This window comes from Schistocerca serialis, chromosome 2 (assembly GCF_023864345.2).
Source record: "Schistocerca serialis cubense isolate TAMUIC-IGC-003099 chromosome 2, iqSchSeri2.2, whole genome shotgun sequence".
Lineage (NCBI taxonomy): Eukaryota > Metazoa > Arthropoda > Insecta > Orthoptera > Acrididae > Schistocerca > Schistocerca serialis.
This window is the reverse complement of record NC_064639.1, coordinates 705,987,131-706,009,840: the sequence shown is the minus strand read 5'-3', so window position 1 is coordinate 706,009,840 and position 22,710 is coordinate 705,987,131. Positions and strand designations below refer to the sequence as shown.

At 45.1% G+C, this 22,710-nt stretch overlaps 1 protein-coding gene across 1 annotated transcript in view; it reads right to left on the bottom strand.

Annotated features, from left to right (window-relative positions):
* Positions 1-19,649, bottom strand: part of LOC126457861 (uncharacterized) — a 93,515-nt gene extending 73,866 nt beyond the window's left edge. Inside the window, exon 1 of the mRNA XM_050094508.1 lies at positions 19,569-19,649. Coding sequence (XP_049950465.1) covers positions 19,569-19,646 — 78 coding nt within the window. The 5' untranslated portion in view covers positions 19,647-19,649. The remainder of the gene's footprint in view (positions 1-19,568) is intronic.
* Between the last annotated feature and the right edge of the window lie 3,061 nt (positions 19,650-22,710).

The window sequence follows — 22,710 nt, the reverse complement described above, 5'->3', positions numbered from 1 at the left end:
TGTACCTAAATAGAGAGAATCTCGGACATCGTCGGGAAAAGTAGTGGATCGGAGGAGGTTAACACAGCAAACAATACAGCACCTGGTGAACAAGAGAACCAAAGTTCGCTGGAGCCAAGTAGTACAAAAGGGTGTAGAAGAAATAAGAATACAGGAACCAGGGATATACAACAAGATGATGTTCAAATAAAATTTCAGGCTTTCACATGTTTCGAGGATAGAAATAGACCCAGAACAAAATCATTATGGACAGAAGAGTGTAGAAGGTTGTAATGTAATAAAAGAAAAGAATACTGGACAAAGAGAAAGACCAGAAGAAACGAAGTTGTCACGAATTACCGTGGTGCCGCACGGGATTAGCCGAGCGGTCTTAGGCGCTGCAGTCATGCACTATGCGGCTGGTCCCGGCGGAGGTTAGAGTCCTCCCTCGGACATGGGTGTGTGTGTGTGTGTGTGTCTGTCCTTAGGATAATTTAGGTTAAGTAGTGTCTACGCTTAGCGACTGATGACCTTAGCAGTTAAGTCCCATAAGATTTCACACACATTTCAACAATTACCGTGGTCCTCAGATGGCCAAAATGAAAAGAATAAGTCTCAGCAGTACAGGGCATGTCACGTTGGGAGGCAATTCGCGCAGATAGAGCGATAGGAAAGCGTGGAGGGAAGCGACTACGCTTTCTCTTGGTGGAAGAAAGAAGAAAGTGTTACCGGTGCAGAATTTTTTGCACGAACTGACCTCTCCATCATGTCCCATAAATGTTCGATGGGATCCACGTCGGGCGATCTGGGTGGTCGAATCATTCGCTCTAACTGTCCAGAGTGTTCTTCAAACCAGTTGTGAATAATTGTGGCCCAGTGACAGGGCGCATTGTCATCCACAAAAATTCTTTCGTTGTTGGGAACATGATGTCCATGAATAATCATTTCCAGTCAACGATTCGTTCAGTTGGGACCAGAAGACCCTGTGCATTCCATGTAAACACAGTCCGCATCATTATGGAGCCACCCACCACTTGGTTCAACAGTGCATTGTTGATAACTTGGGTCCATGGCTTCGTGTGGTCTGCGCCACACTCAGACCCTACCAAAAACTGTCAATAACTGAAATATGGACTCATCTGACCAGGCCACGGTTTTCCAGTCTTCTACGGTCCAACCGATATCGTAACGGGTCCAGGAGAGGCGCTGCAGGCGATGTCGAGCTGTTAGCAAAGACACTTGCGTCGGTCTTCTGCTGCCGTAGCGCATTAACGCCAAATTTCACTGCACTATTCTAAGGAATGCGGTAGCAGTTTAACTGATTTCTGCAGTTGTTTTGTGTATTGTTGCTTATCTGTTAGCCCTGACAACTCTACGCAAATCCCGCTGCTCGTAGTCGTTAAGTGAAGGCAGCCACCACCGCGTTATCCTTGGTGAGAGGTAATACCTGGAATTTAGTATTCTCGGCATACTCTTGACTCTGCGAATCTCGGAATATTGAACTCCTTGACGATTTCCAAAATGGAATGTCCCACGCGTCTAGCTCCAACTACCGTTCCGCGCTGTTACTTCCCGTCGTGCGGCCGTAGTTCCACGTGAATCACGTGAGTACATTGACAGCTTCGCTAATGCATTGCCCTTTTACACCCTGCGTACGCGATGCTACCGCCATCTGCATAGGTGCATATCGGAATACCATTACTTTCGTCACCTTAGTGTATGCAAAACTCGCTGTCAGATAAGTTGGGTAAAAAGTAACAAAAGCTTCAAACCAAGATAACTGCCGTTAACACTATTTCTGATTTAGAGCTGCGTATAGATCTGGAAGAATAGTTGGTTTCAGCTGGCGGGCCGTATCCGTGTCCCCAGTCACCATTACACAACAAATATTCTCTGCACAATGCCTCACTCGCCAGTCGATTCAGCGGATGTATTCAGCTATGAGACATTCATCTGTTACAACAGGCCCTATCCAGATGTAGATTATCACTTGTGAGGAGCACACCATGCCCGATTGTAGCTCTGAAAAGTTACTCATGGTGCTCACTTCCACATTTTTGGAGCCCTGGATAAAAATATTCGTGGCTGTTGATTTGCTTCAGATGAAGAGGTGCACACCTGAGTACAGTCATGGTGCGGTAGGTAACCGCAAGAATTTTTTCACGAAGGCATTGCCCGCTTGTCTCACAGTGGGATAAATATATTAACAGTTATGGCGATTACTTTTGGAATAATAAACAGTTTACTTGCTTTTTCCATTTGCCTCGTTTTCGTTTGGTTACCCCCCATACTTGCTATTTTTTGCCTAAAATAATGTGTGTTCTCGAACAAGAGTTCAGATCACGTTGGTCAGATGCGTCTACCTTCCTCCTCCTCTTCCCTAGCTTTCAACATCCCGCGAATAGGAGGGCTCCGGTTGCCACTCCAGCGTACAATACGCACTACTCTCTTGGGCATTAGTTGGCTGAAGTGGGACGGTGCACACGGAAGTTTAAAAGCTGTGCTTCCAGAAGGTCATAACTGAGTACTATGGGAACTATGGCTCAAATTTGCGTTCGAGATCGATCGGTGCGGCTGGTATCATGCATGTGTGCTTTTTTCGCCTTAAAATATGAGGTCAAGATAGTGACGTTTTCTTTAAGATCGAGTAGCTGCGACAAGCGCAGATTATTGTTGAGTTTAGGAATGTGCAATTTGTCTAGTGAGATTTTAGGATCTAATAGTATTTATTAGTCAGTTGGAAAGTGACAAGGAATTTTTATTTTGACCAACAAGAATGACTGGTAGCCTTGCACGTGACTCTTGTAGGCATAATGATGGTTACGCAACATTGTTGTTCAATTTGCTATTTTATCTGAAGAATTTTCATAGTAAAAATGTAACTAGAATCCCTATATTCTACAGGATTCATTATTTTTGTGTGAAAGTACCTTAGCTTGTCGCCTCGCAGCAATAACAGCAAACCCAACACCTTACACCCTACCTCTGCGCTAGGGTGACTATATCATTTGACGATGCCAAGTTGGTGAAGCTATTGGAACTTCTGGGTCTTGCTTAGACGTGGAATGACACAACTCTTTGAATGTGGCTCTGAGCACTATGGGACTTAACATCTATGGTCATCAGTCCCCTAGAACTTAGAACTACTTAAACCTAACTAACCTAAGGACATCACACAACACCCAGCCATCACGGGGCAGAGAAAATCCCTGACCCCGCCGGGAATCGAAACCGGCAACCTGGGCGTGGGAAGCGAGAACGCTACCGCACGACCACGAGATGCGGGCTCTTTGAATGTGTTGCTACTCCAGTACATATGAGGACAGTTGCAACTCAAAGAAGAGAATCACGCACTAAATTCCAATATGTTATTCTTAGCGATAATGAATGCCGTAGCATGTAAGGGGGGGGGGGGGGGGGGGCAGGAGGGGTACGCTAGAGGAAGAACTTGCACCCCTCCCTCCCCTCCGTCACTGAATACTATTTTTATTCATTACAAAATTCTCTTACAGAAACGATTGTTTATGCTTTCGCTAAATCGCAGATGTAGGAAGTTTTAACATATCTTAGACGACTTTGGCTCAAGCAACTGCTGCATAACTTATGTTGATTTGGTAGTCCAAGTGTTCATGAAAAATTACGCCATTCAGCACAGTTGCGGTTTTGCGCTGAACTAAACTCAAGGCGTATATGAACCTTTGTAGAACTGTGCTGAAGCAAGAGTCCCCATCTTTTTCTGATTGCTCCCCATGCCCGCTAGTGCTGAGTACAGATCAGGCGCGTGGAGGCTGATAATTGTACTTGTGGTAAGGTTATACACAGGAGAACGCAGAAAAATGCCGTCGTGTTATACAGTATATGGGTGCGCTTGTCTCAGTCGCAGCAAAACCTTTGCGAAAATATTCATTCGTCTGAAAGGCAAGAGATGATTTTGGAAACATCAGCACACACGTTTTTATCTAGGACATATTCCTTAGTATGCGCGACACAGTCGATTTTGTACGAAATCTTTAATATTCTAGTACATACTCTTACTTCCACAAACCGCAGTTGGTTTTTGGCCTCATCAAGTAGCCTCTTCCACAGTATTCTGTCTTCGGCATATTCTTTCATTGCTCCCAGTACCTGGAAATCCTTGGTACGTGGTCTCTCCATCTCATTTTCGGCCTGCCTAGAGGTCTTCGTCCTTCCGGTTCATTCTCTGGGACTTTTCTCAGTACATATCCCTGCTCTCTTCTACAGACGTGGCCTGCCCATATTAGGCTTCTTGTTTTGGCTTCTGCAACTACATCTGGTTCATTGTATAGCTCCCTGAGCTCCCTGTTCATTCTTCTTCGCCATTTTCCTCAAAAATGGTTCAAATGGTTCTGAGCACTATGGGACTTAACATCTGAGGTCATCAGTCCCCTAGAATGTAGAACTACTTAAACCTAACTAACCTAAGGACCCCATACACATCCATGCCCGAGGCAGGATTCGAACCTGCGACCGTAGCAGTCGCGCGGTTCCAGACTGAAGCGCCTAGAACCGCTCGGCCACAACGGCTGGCGCCATTTTCCTCCCTCATAGATTGGTCCAAATATTTTTCGGTTTTATTTTCAAAAACATTTATCTTTCTCTACCTGTACTCATCTAGTCTCCATATTTCTGCCCCACATGGTAATACTGGACTGATTATGGTTCAAATGGTTCAAATGGCTCTGAGCACTATGGGACTTAACTTCTGGAGTCATCAGTCCCCTAGAACTTAGAACTACTTAAACCTAACTAACCTAAGGACATCACACACATCCATGCCCGATGCAGGATTAGAACCTGCGACCGTAGCGGTTACGCGGCTCCAGACTGTAGCGCCTAGAACCGCACGGCCACTCCAGCCGGCGGTCTGATTATGGTTTTATATATTCTTACTTTGGTTCCTCTTGAAAAAATTTTAGATGACAGTAGTTTGTTGAGTGAGTATGATGCTCTGGATGCAGCTTTGATCCTCGCCTCTGTTTCTTGCTTCCAATCGTTTTCGTTGTTTACTACTACCCCCAAATATTTAAACTCATCTACCTCTTCAAACTTGTGATTATCGATCCGCAGAGTTACCCGTCTTTTTGTTCTGTAATTTCTTTCTACCCTCATGAATCTTGTTTTCACATCATTTACTTCTAATCCAGCTTCCTTTGATTTTTGAAAGAGTCTTTTTGCCAGCATTTTAAGATCCTCCAGATTTTCAGCGATTAGTACTACATCATCTGCAAAGGCCAGTACATGTATTTTTGTTCCTATTTTAATTCCCTCTTCTGCTTCACTTGCTGCGTCCATCGCTTACTGTATTACGATGTTGAAAAAGAGGGATGTTATTCCTTCTCCTTGCGTGACTCCCGTTTTTAAGTTAAACGCATTGGAATATTCTCCATCCATTTTCACTACCCCTTTCGAGTCTTTCAGTGTTACTTTCACAAGATTTATTGCCATTGTTTTGTTATACTCCCAATATTTGGATATGGCTTCTTTCAGTATGAACATCTAGTCAGTAGTTGAACGATCCTTCATAAATCAACTTGTTCCTCATTTATTATCTCTTTTAAATATGGTTTTAATTTTTTGTGGTGGATCTCGGAGAACACTTTATAGGCGGTGCTAATTAATGAGATGCCTCCTCTGCAGTTTCTGCATTGTTTGTCGCCCTTTTTATGAATTGGTATTACTATGGCTTCTGTCCACTGCTCTGGAATTCTTTCTTCATTCCAGATGTTCGTATTCCTCCCTTCTTAAACAGTCCAAATGTTAAGCCATCTCTCCCTGGAGCTTTCTTGTTTTTCAGTATTTTCATTTAGTCTGCTGCCTCTTTCATTGTTGGCGGTTCCACGAAGGGATCTACACTCTGATTATCATTTCTGCCCTTCTGTCTTCATCATTTAGAAGCTCCTCAAAATATTCCCTCCAAATTTCCACACCTTTGGATCTTTCCAGAACTGTATTGCCACTTTTATCTTTAATGCCGTACATCCGTGGTATATATCTTTTGCTGAAAAATCTGACTGATCTGTAAAAATCTCTTGCATTCCCTGCACTTTTATCATCCTCTACTCCTTTGATTAAACTATCCATTCGTTCTCTCTTTTTTTCCTTCTGAGAAGATTTTTAGTTTCTCTATTAACATTTTCATACGCTTTTTTGCTTTCGTTGGGATCTTCTTAAAGGTGTTTTTCCTTCGCTGCTCTTCTACCTTTCATTTTATGCTCACATTCTTCTGAAAACCATTGATTTTTCTTCCTTCTTTTTCTTTTTCCGCACACTTCTAGTGTCGCTTCTTCCACATTTGTTTTTATCATTCTCCAGTGGTCTTCAATGTCAAGGTTATCTTCCATTGTTAGAACATCAAATTTGTTTTGCAGCTTGATGACAAACTCCTGTGCTTTGCCGTTATCCTTCAATCGTCTACGACAATGTTATAATCTTTTATGCCGATTTCCTCCCCGCCCCCACCTCCCCACCTTCGCTTTTAATTGGCTATTCTTTGGCGTACCACTGCTACGACTAGATAATGGTCTGTGCCTGCCTTATCTCTTCTTATGGTTTTCACATTCGTTATACTGTTTTTATGTCTTTGATCTACCAGGTCATGGTCTATTTGCTTTTTTGTTCTTCCATCTGGTGATACCCTAATTACGTTGTGAATGTCCTTTCGAGGAAAGTGTGTGTTCATAACCGTTAGGTTGGCTCAATGGCGGATACAGAAAAACCCCAAGGAAGGGGCGCTAAGCATATCTTGAGTTACCTTTACTTTTACTGTAACAAAAAAAATCAAGTCACATGCAAAGTTTAAGAAAGTTTTATATAAACTGATTAAATGATGAATTATATGCGCCCATTCTTCCTGGCAAATTGGCTAATTACATTGTCAATAGGACAATCAATGTCCGGGTGAGTGTTCAGCAGAGCAAAGCCATTAAGTCGATCCTTCATTGTCGACCTCAGCCATGTCTTTGTACGCGACAACGTTATTAGTAAAAATATTGTTACGAGTCTCGTAACAATATTTTTACTGGGAAATTACTATCAATTACTATTATTGATACTTCACTATCAACTGATCACTCTTACTCTTGATTTACCTTCACACTTGCACTTGCTACAACTAGGGCTTGTTACTTATTAATTCTTCAGTCTTAATATTTCTGCTTCTGAATGTAAACTAGCTTCCTATTCGGCAAATGGTCCGTATTTATAACGCTACGTATCGAAGGTTCTCTGTACAAGAAAACAGTAGAACATTCGCGACTTTTCTCGAACAAATGTCAGACAAAATAACGTATCGAGATCACTAGAATGGCCGCGATTTTTCTCGTAGGTATGTGTTAGCTGTCTATGTGCCAGACAGAAACGTATAAAGTACGATGACACGGACGCGCGCGCTACATAGGAAAGTACAACTACTCGGTAACTCGATTCAGTCGAGTCGATCGAGGAAAGAAACGAATAGCGTGCCACTGGGTTGGCTGCACTTGCACAACTTAGTAGCCTCACTCAATTACCATTACTTATAAGCAGGTATTCTAGTATTTCAGAAAAGTCTCTCATTTAAAACTTGTCGAAAAATGTTTCCTGCAGTTCTCTAGATATTTTTCGCTTTTTTAAGAGCATGATCAGTTGCTTTTTATGCATTTGATACCACTAATTTTGGTTATTGAGAGCCACGCAGTGCCCTGGCGTAGGTCTCATCCCAGGCTCTGACCTGGCCACAAAACTGTTCCATGTATTCGTTAATCATTTTCAACAAGTATAAGTGGACTCCAGATAATAATTTCGATAAAATAAGATCTACTTTTTCGCATAGAATGTCATCTGAGTATAACAGAAAAATATGCTCACCCTAAGAAAAAGCTCCGTCTTATCGTACAGAATGTCATCTGCGTATAATAAAAGTACATGCACATCCTAAGCTGACAGTGAGGTCACTGATGGGAGTAGCTGTGGACTGAAATCTCCTTTCCGCTTGTTATCAACTTTAGACAGTGGACAACACTGTTTAATGAGTCTAAGGATACATAAGGCGATTCCAAAATCAATTATCCATGACATTTTAACGACCGTTGTTGTTGTCGTCGTCGTCGTTGTTATTGTTGTGGTGGTGGTCTTTGCTTTGAAGACTGGTATGCTCCATCTGGCCGCGATAGTCTTTTCCTATTCAAGCCACTTCATCTCCGAGTAACTACTGCAACCCGCATTCAGTTTGAACCGCGTATCATCCACGTTTCACTTCTGTAGAACACTACACTCCATACAAATATATTCAGAAAAGAGTTCCTGACATTGAAATTTATATTCGTTGTTAGGAAATTCCTCTTTTTAGAAATGCTGTTCTTGCTATAGACAGTCTTTCTACTTCCTCCATCATCAGTTATTTTGTTGCCCAAAAAGCAAAACTCTTGTATTACTTTTAGTGCTTCAATTCCTAAACTAATTTCCTCTCCGTCATCTGATTTAAGTGGACTACATTTCATTACGCTTGTTTTACTACGACTGACTTCCATCTAATAACCTCTGCTCTTTCAATTCCTTTGCTATCTCTTATAGAATTGCAATGTCACTGGCAAACCTCGAAGTTTTCATTTCTTCTCCCTGAACGTTAAATCCTTTCCCAAATTTCTCCATAGTTTCCTTTACTGCTTGTTTAACGTACATATAGTGTAACATCATCCTATTTCACTCCCTTCGCAATTTGATTTGCATTAATGTGAACGAACTAAAAGTATGTTTTTTTAACAGATTTAGTTTTCTGGACACTTCGTGACAGATAGGAGAAGCATGTCTAATATACGGGTAACTGGATTCGCCAATAACAAGGAATCGTTGAGTAGCTCATAACTTCACAGAAGGTGTAATCGCTTTTTCATCAACAGTCCTTCGTTAATTTCTGTTGCACAATGTTCAGTAGGAATCGCTGATTAAACCTGCTTATCCTCAAACAATTTCGATGCTAATTCCCGTGCTGTAACAGAACTTCCTTTCGGAAAAATGTCGAGTTTGTCCTCTCCTCCACCTCCTTATCCACTTTTTTCACCATTCATAATCATTTTCTTTTTTTCGTGTTGTCACTGCTATGACATATGATGCAGAAGCTGCAGAGAAAGCATGAACACGAATCGCTTATTTCCTTCATATATGTATATATAAAGCGAGAAACTTTCAGGGATGATGGAGAAGGGTAAATGTACCAATATGAAGTCAGGGACCCTGGTCCAAAAACTACCGAGTCGAAAGTTATAAGCAAACATCGTTGTGACACCTCTGACAATGGGATATGCATGCTGGTACTGTTGTTGCTAAGAGTGTAGTGTAGGCGCATACTCTCACAAGTCAAGCGCTATACAATGCTTGATTTGTGATGGTATGCGCCAGTACGCCGTTACCATTAACTCTGAGGAAGAAAAGCGTTAAAATTATTTTTGAAGTTAGGAGAAGCGTGTCTATTATACAGGAAACTGGATTCGCCACTAACAAGGAATCGTTGAGTAGCTCGTAACTTCACAGAGGGTGTAACTGCTTTTTCCTCAACAGTCCTTCGTTAATTTCTGTTGCACAATGTTCAGTAGGAATCGCTGATTAAACCTGCTTATCCTCAATTTTAAAAAAATTAAAAAGCACCCCCCCCCCCCCCACCCACCAGAAGGTTGCAGTACTGTGGAACCTCTTTTATTTCTTTTCTTTCCTTATGATGTGTCTCTCCTAGGAGTCGTCAGGCGCCTTTTCTGTGGCGTTTTGAGCAGATACTTGCAATTTTTTTTTTTTGCATTGTGCAGCTGGAGTCAGTGCGAACGAATACTGGACATGACGCCTTTCATTCGACACCCAGTATCGATGGTAACGTCGGTTTGTTTCCCTTTGCAAATAATAGGATTTTTTATATCGAATTTTCCATGCCCATTCTACAAAGTGGTCCCTATTTAGTCTAGTGCGATATTCCTTTTATCGACGTGTGTTAACAGGGCCAGTGAAACACGAAGAGCAGTCAGTACTGCAGCAGCGACAGCACGGCCTCGGCCGCGCTCACTGCGACATCCCTGCACGTGCACTGCTCACAGTCAGTCACTGCTGCTAGACTACCGATTCTTCATGTTTTACCGCTCATGTTAATACGTAGCGATGAAACGAGTAACGCAGTAGACTAATTTGGTACTGTTGTATCGAATGAGCACACAAAATTTCACTTTAAAAACCATTTTGTTTGTAATGGGAAACAAACCGACGCTTTCCGTTGATGCTAGACGTCGTGTGAAAGACGTGATGAGCAGGATTTGTTTCACATTGCAAATACCGAACTGAAACACCAGAGAAAATGCGCCTAACGACCCACTGGAGACACACGCACACACACACACACACACACACACACACACACACACACACACACACACACACACACTAGCTGAGTTCTCGGCATTGCCCGGGTATGTACTTATTTTGATATTCTATTAGTCCAGTTCCACCTTCCCCCTCTGTCTGTCTACCTCCTGCCCTCCGCATCCTCTGTGCTTCTACTCCTGCGCCTTTCTCTATCCATCTCCCCCTCTCCGCTCTCTTGTCCATTCCCCCTCCCCCCCCTAACACTGTCAATCTCCTACTCCTCCACCTGTCTGTCCCTTTCTCCTCCTTCCCCTTTCCTGTCTGTCCATCTCCTCGTCCTCCCTTCTGTCATCACACTCACCCCAAGAGGATGATGGTGATTTTTACTCCTACAGTATTTCTTTCCAAATTGTAATTAATATGTGTACCACATTTGTTTGAGTCGCTCCAGGGGTTTAGGTTGAGCTTTTTACCAGTGTTTTGGCTCACATACACACTTGACAAATACATTTCACACAAACATAATATATTTCACGCGTTTTTGTATATATATTTCACCTGTGTGTCTAGCGAATTTCGCCCTGCAGTTCCATTTTCACGCAGCTCAATGTTTACGATGTCGTATCTTCTGAACTATGTGCTGCACAATGATATAGTTTTGTGGGTACATTCAGTGTTATAAGCGACTACTGGCCGCGAAATGTATTGTGACTAGAGTTAGTAGCAAACAAGTAATAAACATGGATGATGTTGCAGTTTTCATGCATCTCAGTATTTGATGTCATATCTCCTGAACTATGGTTACAGTTAGTAGTAAAGAATTAATAAATTAAAATGTCATGCTTCATATGGCAGTTTTACTGCATGAACAGCGAAAATGTAGTAAGCAATAAACTTTTTTCCTTTCATCATTTTGTGAGGGTTGTCAGCGAGAAAAATTTTCATAAAGATTTGAAATTATGTGTAAAGTTAGTTGCAACTCTCTGAGTACTCTCTTTCTCATATACTGGATGACTACAATGTTGGTATTCGCGCATCGTGGGATAAACTACTTTTACAGCCCAAGCCCACACCCTTTGACATGTGGGTGGTTCTTACCCCCACAGTGATTCATTTCAGACAGCGCCACTATGAGAATGTAAATCAGGTTTGTTTTAAATACACATTACAACGGTCGCGAGCGTTAGCTACCTTTGAGATGCGGGAGTTGATGTTAATGAAGAATGCCCTTAAAAGGCGACGAAGACCCCGTCGGCAACACCCCACTGATTTTGAACGAGGCAGTGTAATAGGCTCACAAGAACGTGGATGTTCCTTCTACGATATTGCAGAAATAGTCGTCAGGAATGTAGCCACTGTATGTGACTGCTAGCAGTGATGGTCACACGAATGTGCGGTTGCAACGCGGCCAAGTGGCACCACCAAGAGGTAGACCGTCGTGTTCGGCGTATGGCTCTGGCGCATCGTACTGCATCTGCAGCAGCACTATGAGCAGCAGTTGGCACCACAGTGACGCAATGAACTGTTACACATCAGTTACACTACTGGCCATTAAAATTGCTACACCAAGAAGAAATGCAGATGATAAACAGGTATTCATTGGACAAATACACTCCTGGAAACTGAAATAAGAACACCGTGAATTCATTGTCCCAGGAAGGGGAAACTTTATTGACACATTCCTGGGGTCAGATACATCACATGATCACACTGACAGAACCACAGGCACATAGACACAGGCAACAGAGCATGCACAATGTCGGCACTAGTACAGTGTATATCCACCTTTCGCAGCAATGCAGGCTGCTATTCTCCCATGGAGACGATCGTAGAGATGCTGGATGTAGTCCTGTGGAACGGCTTGCCATGCCATTTCCACCTGGCGCCTCAGTTGGACCAGCGTTCGTGCTGGACGTGCAGACCGCGTGAGACGACGCTTCATCCAGTCCCAAACATGCTCAATGGGGGACAGATCCGGAGATCTTGCTGGCCAGGGTAGTTGACTTACACCTTCTAGAGCACGTTGGGTGGCACGGGATACATGCGGACGTGCATTGTCCTGTTGGAACAGCAAGTTCCCTTGCCGGTCTAGGAATGGTAGAACGATGGGTTCGATGACGGTTTGGATGTACCGTGCACTATTCAGTGTCCCCTCGACGATCACCAGTGGTGTACGGCCAGTGTAGGAGATCGCTCCCCACACCATGATGCCGGGTGTTGGCCCTGTGTGCCTCGGTCGTATGCAGTCCTGATTGATGCGCTCACCTGCACGGCGCCAAACACGCATACGACCATCATTGGCACCAAGGCAGAAGCGACTCTCATCGCTGAAGACGACACGTCTCCATTCGTCCCTCCATTCACGCCTGTCGCGACACCACTGGAGGCGGGCTGCACGATGTTGGGGCGTGAGCGGAAGACGGCCTAACGGTGTGCGGGACCGTAGCCCAGCTTCATGGAGACGGTTGCGAATGGTCCTCGCCGATACCCCAGGAGCAACAGTGTCCCTAATTTGCTGGGAAGTGGCGGTGCGGTCCCCTACGGTACTGCGTAGGATCCTACGGTCTTGGCGTGCATCCGTGCGTCGCTGCGGTCCGGTCCCAGGTCGACGGGCACGTGCACCTTCCGCCGACCACTGGCGACAACATCGATGTACTGTGGAGACCTCACGCCCCACGTGTTGAGCAATTCGGCGGTACGTCCACCCGGCCTCCCGCATGCCCACTATACGCCCTCGCTCAAAGTCCGTCAACTGCACATACGGTTCACGTCCACGCTGTCGCGGCATGCTACCAGTGTTAAAGACTGCGATGGAGCTCCGTATGCCACGGCAAACTGGCTGACACTGACGGCGGCGGTGCACAAATGCTGCGCAGCTAGCGCCATTCGACGGCCAACACCGCGGTTCCTGGTGTGTCCGCTGTGCCGTGCGTGTGATCATTGCTTGTACAGCCCTCTCGCAGTGTCCGGAGCAAGTATGATGGGTCTGACACACCGGTGTCAATGTGTTCTTTTTTCCATTTCCAGGAGTGTATATTATACTAGAACTGACATTTGATTACATTTTGACGCAATTTGGGTGCATAGATTATGAGAAATCAGTACCCAGAACAACCACCTCTGGCTGTAATAACGCCCTTGATACGCCTGGGCATCGAGTGATACGGAGCTTGGATGGCGTGTACAGGTACAGCTGCCTATGCAGCTTCAACACGATACCACAGTTCATCAACAGTAGTGACTGGCGTATTGTGACGAACCAGTTGCTCGGCCACCATTGACCAGACGTTTACAATTGGTGAAAAATCTGGAGAATCTCGTGGCCAGGGCAGGAGTCGAACATTTTCAGTATCCAGAAAGGCCCGTACAGGACCTGCAACATGCGGTCGTGCATTAGCCTGCTGAAATGTAGGGTTTCGCAGGGATTGTCTGGAGGGTAGAGCCACGGGTCGCAACACATCTCAAATGTAACGTCCACTGTTCAAAGTGCCGTCAATGCGAACAAGAGGTGACCGAGACGTGTAACCAATGGCACCCCCTACCATCACGCCGGGTGATAAGCCTGTATGGCGAGGACGAATACACGCTTCCAATGTGCGTTCACCGCGATGTCGCCAAACACGGATGAGACCATCATGATGCTGTAAACAGAACCTGGATTCATCTGAGAAAATGACGTTTTGCCATTCGTGCACCCAGGTTCGTCGTTGAGTACACCATCGCAGACGCTCCTGTCTGTGATGCAGTGTCAAGGGTAACCGCAGCCATGGTCTCCGAGCTGATAGCCCATGCTGCTGCAAACGTCGTCGAACTGTTCGTGCAGATGGTTGTTGTCTTGCAAAGGTCCCCATCTGTTGACTCAGGGATCGAGACGTGGCTGCACGATCCGTTACAGCCATGCAGATAAGATGCCTGTCATCTCGACAGCACGTTGTAGGTGTCGCTCTGAAAAGCTAATCATTTGCATATCACAGCATCTTCTACCTGTCTGTTAAATTTCGCGTCTGTAGCACGTCATCTTCGTGGCGTAGCAATTTTAATGGCCAGCAGTGTACTTCACGGACAGCTCCAAGCGCGACAGCTGTGAGTTGGTTAGAAGAAGGACAGTTGAGTGCCTGCAACCAACCTGTCTGTGTGCTAGACACACTGAGCCTACATCTTGAATTCTGGTCTGGGATGCGATTTCGTATGACAGCAGGTGCACTTTTGTGGTCATCCCATGCACCCTGACTGCAAATTTGTACGTCAATCCGCTGATTCAACCTGTTACACTGCCATTCATGAACGGTATTCCAGGGGGTGTTTTCCAACAGGATAACGGTCGCCCACATACTGCTGCTGTAACCCACCATGCTCTACAGGCTGTCGACATGTTGCCTTGGCATGCTCTATCACCAAACCTGTCTCCAGTCGAGCACATATGGGACGTCATCGAACGACAACCCAAATCTGATCCACAAAAAGGATTAACTGTCTCGGTATTGACTGATCAAGTGCAACAGGCATGGAACTCCATCCCACAAACTGAGATCCGGCACCTATACAACAAAATGCATGAAAATTTGAATGCTTGTATTCAACATTCTGGCAATTTCGCCAGTTATTATTTCACATTCGCAATGGCGTATCTCATGCTTAGAGTAACTTGTGATCTTGCAATGTTAATCACTGACATATGTTATCTATAGAAGTGTATTCCCAAATTTTCATTACTCTACATTAATTATTTTTTGGTGTTGCGAATTTTTTTGCCATCAGGATGCATATGCATATACATACATACATACATACAAACATACATTTTTGTAATTTGTATGGATGTGTGTGTGTGTGTGTGTGTGTGTGTGTGTGTGTGTGAGTGAGTGTATACATATATAGCCACGTACAGTACAAATATGTGTATACATTTATAAGTATGTGTATGTATAAAATTCTTCAAAGACTGTTATAAATTTATTTTAATATGTAATCTCTATTCATAGAATGTCCAACAGTTGTGTTGTCAGACACACATTTTCGACACATAATCAAGTCTGATGACAATGCAGGATATACAACATCAGAATGAAGTGTATTTTCTAAATGGTAATTAATTATTAAAATAAATTTACAATAATCTTCGAAAGTAACAAAATTCAATGATAAACTGTACAAATAGTTATTAGCACGTAAATGCTAGTTGAAATGACCAAAAGAACGCACAAACATCGCACATTTTGCCCCAGAAAGAAAGAGCCGTCGAAAAGCAGGTGACGATTGCGGCACCGTTTTCAGACTTGTATTCGCGGAACAGTAGCAGGACGGACAGCTGCGAGTACAGCCCTGACGTATAAGCGGCGCCTTGATTTCTAATGTATGCAACCCTCAACATTGGATTCGCACTGTCTCTGTTTCTGATCTCTCACCTACTCGCCTGTGATCATGCAGACACCATCGAATCACGTCTGTAGTAAGAACTGAATTCGATGCTTTAGGCTCAGGCAAGACAGAGAGGAGGGTAGCTGAGACTGCAGGGGTATGGAGACGGATGCGCAGAGAGAAATTTTCGTCTAAAGCACTGGGCGAGTTCATTTCTTTGTTCGGAAGGGGAGGCCATCTTTCGGCCGGTCAGCGATGACAGAATCGAGGCGCATGCCATGCGGTCTTGCTAAGACGATTTTACAAAACTGTTCGGTAAAAAACTTTCATTTTTGTGGTACTGATAGTATCATATGTTAGGTTATTGATGATGTGCCGTCATATCGTTAATGGCAATAGTTACTGTGATATTTATGTGAAAGTAAGACACCGCACGAAATTCGAAAAAGTTTGTAATGAAAAATAGCGCTCAGTACGATTTTGCGTTTGATGCATATTACATAACATGTTGCTAAATATGAAATTCAGCTAAAACATTGAAATTTTCTTTAAAATTGGATGGACGTCTCTTTCTGTCACTAATCTCGAGAAAATTAATCTGATGTAGCACATTCACTTGCGATCGCACCGCGCCAGCGATAAAGCCAGAGTGAAATGTTCACAACGATCCTCATATTTCATAAACGGTTTGAGATATCGAAATGAGATTTCGGTAAATTATAGCACACAAAGAGGAGAGTACTTTGCCATTCGTTTACGATGCAAAAGTTAATTATCTACCATGTTATTCCACCAACTACAGACTTTTTCGATTAAAGAATGTAATTTTTAAGAGCCATCGACAGCTGGTGAAACGAGAAATGCTATGGATTTTGAAACAACCAAAGTGAAGGCGCTACTCGTTTAGTTCGTACTGATGATGTGCTTTTTCGTAAGTTACTGACCTTCTTTTTCCTCAGCTCCTCATTTAATAAACTTAATGAAGCACTGTTTCAGAATTCTCCTGCAATTGCATCTGCACAACATGTAAGTGAGGTAAGACTGTGTAAATTCCGCTATGTTTTGGCAAAATAAGCAAATTTTAACATGGCAGCGAGAGCAATGTGTAGGTTTTACTCAAAACTCGCCACTCATGATGCTTCTCTGAGTGTTACAACTGGTTAATAAGCCAGGCGAAAATAAATCGCGACATTTTCAGCAAAATTCATTGTAGATACTAACCAAACCAGAGGTGACATACCGAGCGAGGTGGTGTAGTGGTCGTGTCGTGTGACGAGGGCCTCCCGTTGGGTAGACCGCTCGCCTGGTGCAAGTCTTTCGATTTGACGCCACTTTGGCGACTTGCGCGTTGATGGAGATGAAATGATGACGATTAGGACAACGCAATAGCCAGTCCCTGAGCGGAGAAAATCTCCTACCCAGCCGGGAATGGAACCCGGGCCCTTAGGATTGACAGTCTGTCGCGTTGACCACTCAGCTACCGGGGGCGGACGGCGTAGTGGCTAGCACACTGGACTCGCATTCGGGAGGACGACGGTTCGATCCCGCGTCCGGCCATCCTGATTTGGGTTTTCCGTGATTTCCCTAAATCGCTACAGGCAAATGCCGGGATGGTTGCTTTGAAAGGGCACGGACGATTTCCCTCCCCATCCGTACCTAATCCGATGAGACTGATGACCTCGCTGTCTGGTCTCTTCCCCCAAACAATCCAATCCAAATCCAGAGGTGACATACCTTTTTGAATGGTTACCATGCAAGTGTAGGAATGGGGGGTGGGGGACTTCTAGTTAATATTTACAAAAAATTTGATGGTAGGCTTTAGTTTAAAAGGCACTTCCCCTCCACTGCTCAGCATTTCCCCTACAGCACCTGCCGGCAACCCCCACCACTGCCGCTGTCCCTGTGCGCGCCCTGCAGTTTGCGCATCTACCGTCCACGTTATTCTGCACGGATTCTAGGTGCTTGTTTCCAAGTCACACAGAAGGTAACCCGGTTCCACCATTTCGCAAAGCGAGGACGGATGGAAATTTTTTAAGAAATAGCTTATCCAGTAAGATCTTTTCTGCGAAAAGCACAGTTCAGGGTTCGAGGTCCGGCACACACATTTTACCAGTCGCTTTCAAGGCACTTATTAATTAATATCAAGAGCTTAGATGGAAACCCAGTTCTAAGCAAAAAAGGGAAAGCAGAAAGGTGGAAGGAGTATATAGAAGGTCTATACAACGGCGATGTACTTGAGGACAATATTATGGAAATGGAAAAAGATGTAGTTGAAGATGAAATGGGAGATATGATACTGCCTGAAGAGTTTGACAGAGCACTGAAAGACTTGAGTTGAAACAAGGCCTCGGAGTTAGACAACATTCCATTAGAACTACTGACAGCCTTGGGAGAGCCAGTCCTGACAAAACTCTACCATCTGGTGAGCGAGATGTATGAGACAGGCGAAATACCCTCAGACTTCAAGAAGAATATAATAATTCCAATCCCAAAGAAAGCAGGTGTTGACAGATGTGAAAATTACCGAACAATCAGTTTAATAAGTCACAGCTGAAAAATACTAACGCGAATTCTTTACAGACGAATGGAAAAACTAATAGAAGCCGACCTCGGGGAAGATCAGTTTGGAGTCCGTAGAAATGTTGGAACACGTGAGGCAATACTGACCCTACGACTTATCTTAGAAGATAGATTAAGGAAAGGAAAACCTACGTTTCTAGCATTTGTAGACTTAGAGAAAGCTTTTGACAATGTTGACTGGAATACTCTCTATCAAATTCTGGAGGTGGCAGGGGTAAAATACAGGGAGCGAAAGGCTATTTACAACTTGTACGGAAAGCAGATGGCAGTTATAAGGGTCGAGGGACATGAAAGGAAAGCAGTGGTTGGGAAGGGAGTGAGACAGGGTTGTAGCCTCTCCCCGATGTTATTCAATTTGTATATTGAGCAAGCAGTAAAGGAAACAAAAGAAAAGTTCGGAGTAGGTATTAAAATCCATGGCGAACCACAACTTTGAGGTTCGCCGATGACATTGTAATTCTGTCAGAGACAGCAAAGGACTTGGAAGAGCAGTTGAACGGAATGGACAGTGTCTTGAAAGGAGGGTATAAGATGAACATCAACAAAAGCAAAACGAGGATAGTGGAGAGTCGTGGAATTAAGTCGAGTGATGTTGAGGGAATTAGATTAGGAAATGAGACACTTAAAGTAGTAAAGGAGTTTTGCTACTTGGGGAGCAAAGTAACTGATGGTGGTCGAAGTAGAGAGGATATAAAATGTTGACTGGCAATAGCAAGGAAAGCGTTTCTGAAGAAGAGAAATTTGTTAACATCGAGTATAGATTTAAGTGTCAGGAAGTCATTTCTGAAGGTGTTTGTATGAAGTGTAGCCATGTATGGAAGTGAAACATGGACGATAAATAGTTTGGACAAGAAGAGAATAGAAGGTTTCGAAATGTGGTGCTACAGAAGAATGCTGAAGATTAGATGGGTAGATCACATAACTAATGAGGAGGTATTGAATAGGATTGGGGAGAAGAGAAGTTTGTGGCACAACTTGACTAGAAGAAGGGACCGGTTGGTAGGACATGTTCTCAGGCATCAAGGGATCACCAATTTAGTATTGGAGGGCAGCGTGGAGGGTGAAAATCGTAGAGGGAGATCAAGAGATGAATACACTTAGCAGATTCAAAAGGATGTAGGTTGCAGTAGGTACCGGGAGATGAAGAAGCTTGCACAGGTTAGAGTAGCATGGAGAGCTGCATGAAACCAGTCTCAGGACTGAAGACTACAACAACAACATTAATTAGTGAGTATTGACTTGTCAGAAATGACGAGCTGCTGTAGTTAATCTACAGCGTAGGTCTCGCACCCTGCTCGCAGGCGCGTTACCTCGTCGCTCGCCCGGGCCACCGTCAGCAGACACGCCGCCGCCGCCACCGCCACCGCTGCCGCTGCCGTCGCCCGCATGGTGAGCCGCCGCTCTGTGCCGGGATCGCCCCGCGCCGCTGTGATATTGCGGGGCGCTTCCCACCGTCGCGTGACCCCACCCCGCCCCCTCCTGGCACGACACACACGTGCCGCAGCCGCAGCCCTGCTATCGCTCCGATCTCCAGCGCGCCACTGTATGTTCCAATTAAGCAATCTCCGCTGATTGACGTCAGATTTCCGAGTACAGGGATTCTGCAGGCAAGGCTAGCCGTGCGTGACCAATGTATCCGCACGATGGTGGGAATCTTTGAGGGAACAGCAGTTTGCAGAGCTTCTCGAGCCGCCGTGCCCTGTACCTGCAGCAGTCGGTTCAATTGGGTCCTAGAGAATTAAAGTATCTGTAAGTTATTCAAACATTTTCTGTACACTGGTTCTACACGGTCCAGTCACATTAATGTGACCACCGGCTATGTTCGACGTCAACATGTAATAACCATCAGTGACAACAGGTGGCAGTACTAGCAGTGGAGGGTATACAGGGTGTTACAAAAAGGTACGGCCAAACGTTCGGGAAACATTCCTCACACACAAAGAAAGAAAATATGTTATGTGGACATGTGTCCGGAAACGCTTACTTTCCATGTTAGAGCTCATTTTATTGCTTCTCTTCAAATCACATTAATCATGGAATGGAAACACACAGCAACAGAACGTACCAGCGTGACGTCAAACACTTTGTTACAGGAAATGTTCAAAATGTCCTCCGTTAGCGAGGATACATGCATCCACCCTCCGTCGCATGGAATCCCTGATGCGCTGAGAATCCCTGATGCGCTGATGCAGCCCTGGAGAATGGCGTATTGTATCACAGCCGTCCACAATACGAGCACGAAGAGTCTCTACATTTGGTACCGGGGTTGCGTAGACAAGAGCTTTCAAATGCCCCCATAAATGAAAGTCAAGAGGGTTGAGGTCAGGAGAGCGTGGAGGCCATGGAATTGGTCCGCCTCTACCAATCCATCGGTCACCGAATCTGTTGTTGAGAAGCGTACGAACACTTCGACTGAAAGGTGCACGAGCTCCATCGTGCATGAACCACATGTTGTGTCGTACTTGTAAAGGCACATGTTCTAGCAGCACAGGTAGAGTATCCCGTACGAAACCATGATAACGTGCACCATTGAGCGAAGGTGGAAGAACGAAACTAAAATGAGCTCTAACAAGGAAAATAAGCGTTTACGGACACATGTCCACATAACATGTTTTCTTTATTTGTGTGAGAGGAATGTTTCCTGAAAGTTTGGCCGTACCTTTTTGTAACACCCTGTATAAGGCTTGTCAGGGGACGCGGAAAACGGTGCAGTCGTAGAATGAGATTTTCACTTTGCAGCGGAGTGAGTGTGCGCTGATATGAAACTTCCTGGCAGGTTAAAACTGTGTGCCGCATCGAGAATCGAACCAAGGACCTTTGCCTTTCGTAGGCAAGTGCTCTACCAACTGAGCCACTCAAGCACGAGTCACGACCCGTCCTCACAGCTTCCATTCTGCCAGTATCTCGTCTCCTACCTTCCAAGCTTCACAGAAGCCCCTCCGCAAACCTCGCAGAACTAACGTTCCTGGAAGAAAGGGTATCTCATACTGGAAACATGCCCTGAGCTGTGGCTAAGCCATATCTCCGCAATATCCTTTCTTCCAGAAGTGCTAGTTCTGCGAGGTTCGCGGAGAGGGTTTTGTGAAGCTTGGAAGGAAGGAGACGAGGTTCAAATGGTTCAAGTGGCTCTGAGCACTATGGGACTTAACTTCTAAGGTCATCAGTCCCCTAGACCTAACGAACCTAAGGACATTACACACATCAATGCCCGAGGCAGGATTCGAACCTGCGACCGTAGCGGTCACACGGGTCCAGACTGTAGCACCTAGAACCGCTCGGCCACTCCGGCCGGCGAGACGAGGTACTGGCAGAACTGAAACTTTGAGGACGGGTCGTGAGTCGTGCTTGGGTAGTGCACTCGATAGAGCACTTGCCCGCGAAAGACAAAGGTTCCGAGTTCGAGTCTCGGGTCGTCACACAGTTTTAATCTGCCAGGAAGTTTCAGTGCAGTCGTAGTTATAATGCGGAAAGGGTGCACCAGGGGCAGTAGATAACAGGGGTGAGCGACAGCTGCACAGATGTGTATGGGGGAATAGACCTGCAACTGCTGAGCAGGAGACTGCCCTGATGAACCAACGGGCTATAAACAGGGTCCCCTCGAGAACTGTTCTATGAACGTTGCTGCGTGTGGGCCTCTGCAACAGGTGCCTGGTTTGTGCACCCGTGCCGACTGTTGTTCATCGGCGACGAAGGCTGGAACTTGGACGCCAGTACCGGTTCAAATGGTTCAAATGGCTCTGAGCACTATGGGACTTAACATCTATGGTCATCAGTCCCCTAGAACTTAGAACTACTTAAACCTAACTAACCTAAGGACAGCACACAACACCCAGCCATCACGAGGCAGAGAAAATCCCTGACCCCGCCGGAAATCGAACCCGGGAACCCGGGCGTGGGAAGCGAGAACGCTACCGCACGACCACGAGATCTGGACGTGCACAGAGTGGCGACAGGTGGCCATTTCGAATGAATCATATTGTACACGCTCCATCAGACAGATAGTTGTTGGCGTGTACTGCGTGAAACGTCTGGAAGACAAGGTTCCAGACTGGCGGAGGGAGCGTCATGGCCTGTGGAATGATTCTGTGGCATTCCCTGGGTGATCTCGTCATTCTGGAAGACAGTGGATCAACACAAGTATTGCTCTACCTTTGGGAACCATGTCCACCCATACATGCAGTTTCTTTTTCCTCGGCACAATGACATCTATCAGCTATTGTAATCCCCCTGACCACTAAAATCCCTGAATTTAAACCCAATCGAGAATCTTTGGGATCCGCTCGATCGGGCTGTTCGCGCCACGGATCCTCAACGGAGAAACCCAGCGCAGCTGGCCGCGGCAGTGGAGTCGGCGTGGCACCATATTTCTGCCTGTACCTTCCAGTACCTCACTGACTGACTCTCTTTCTGCACGTCTCGCAGCGGATCATCTTACAACAGGTGGTCACTCAG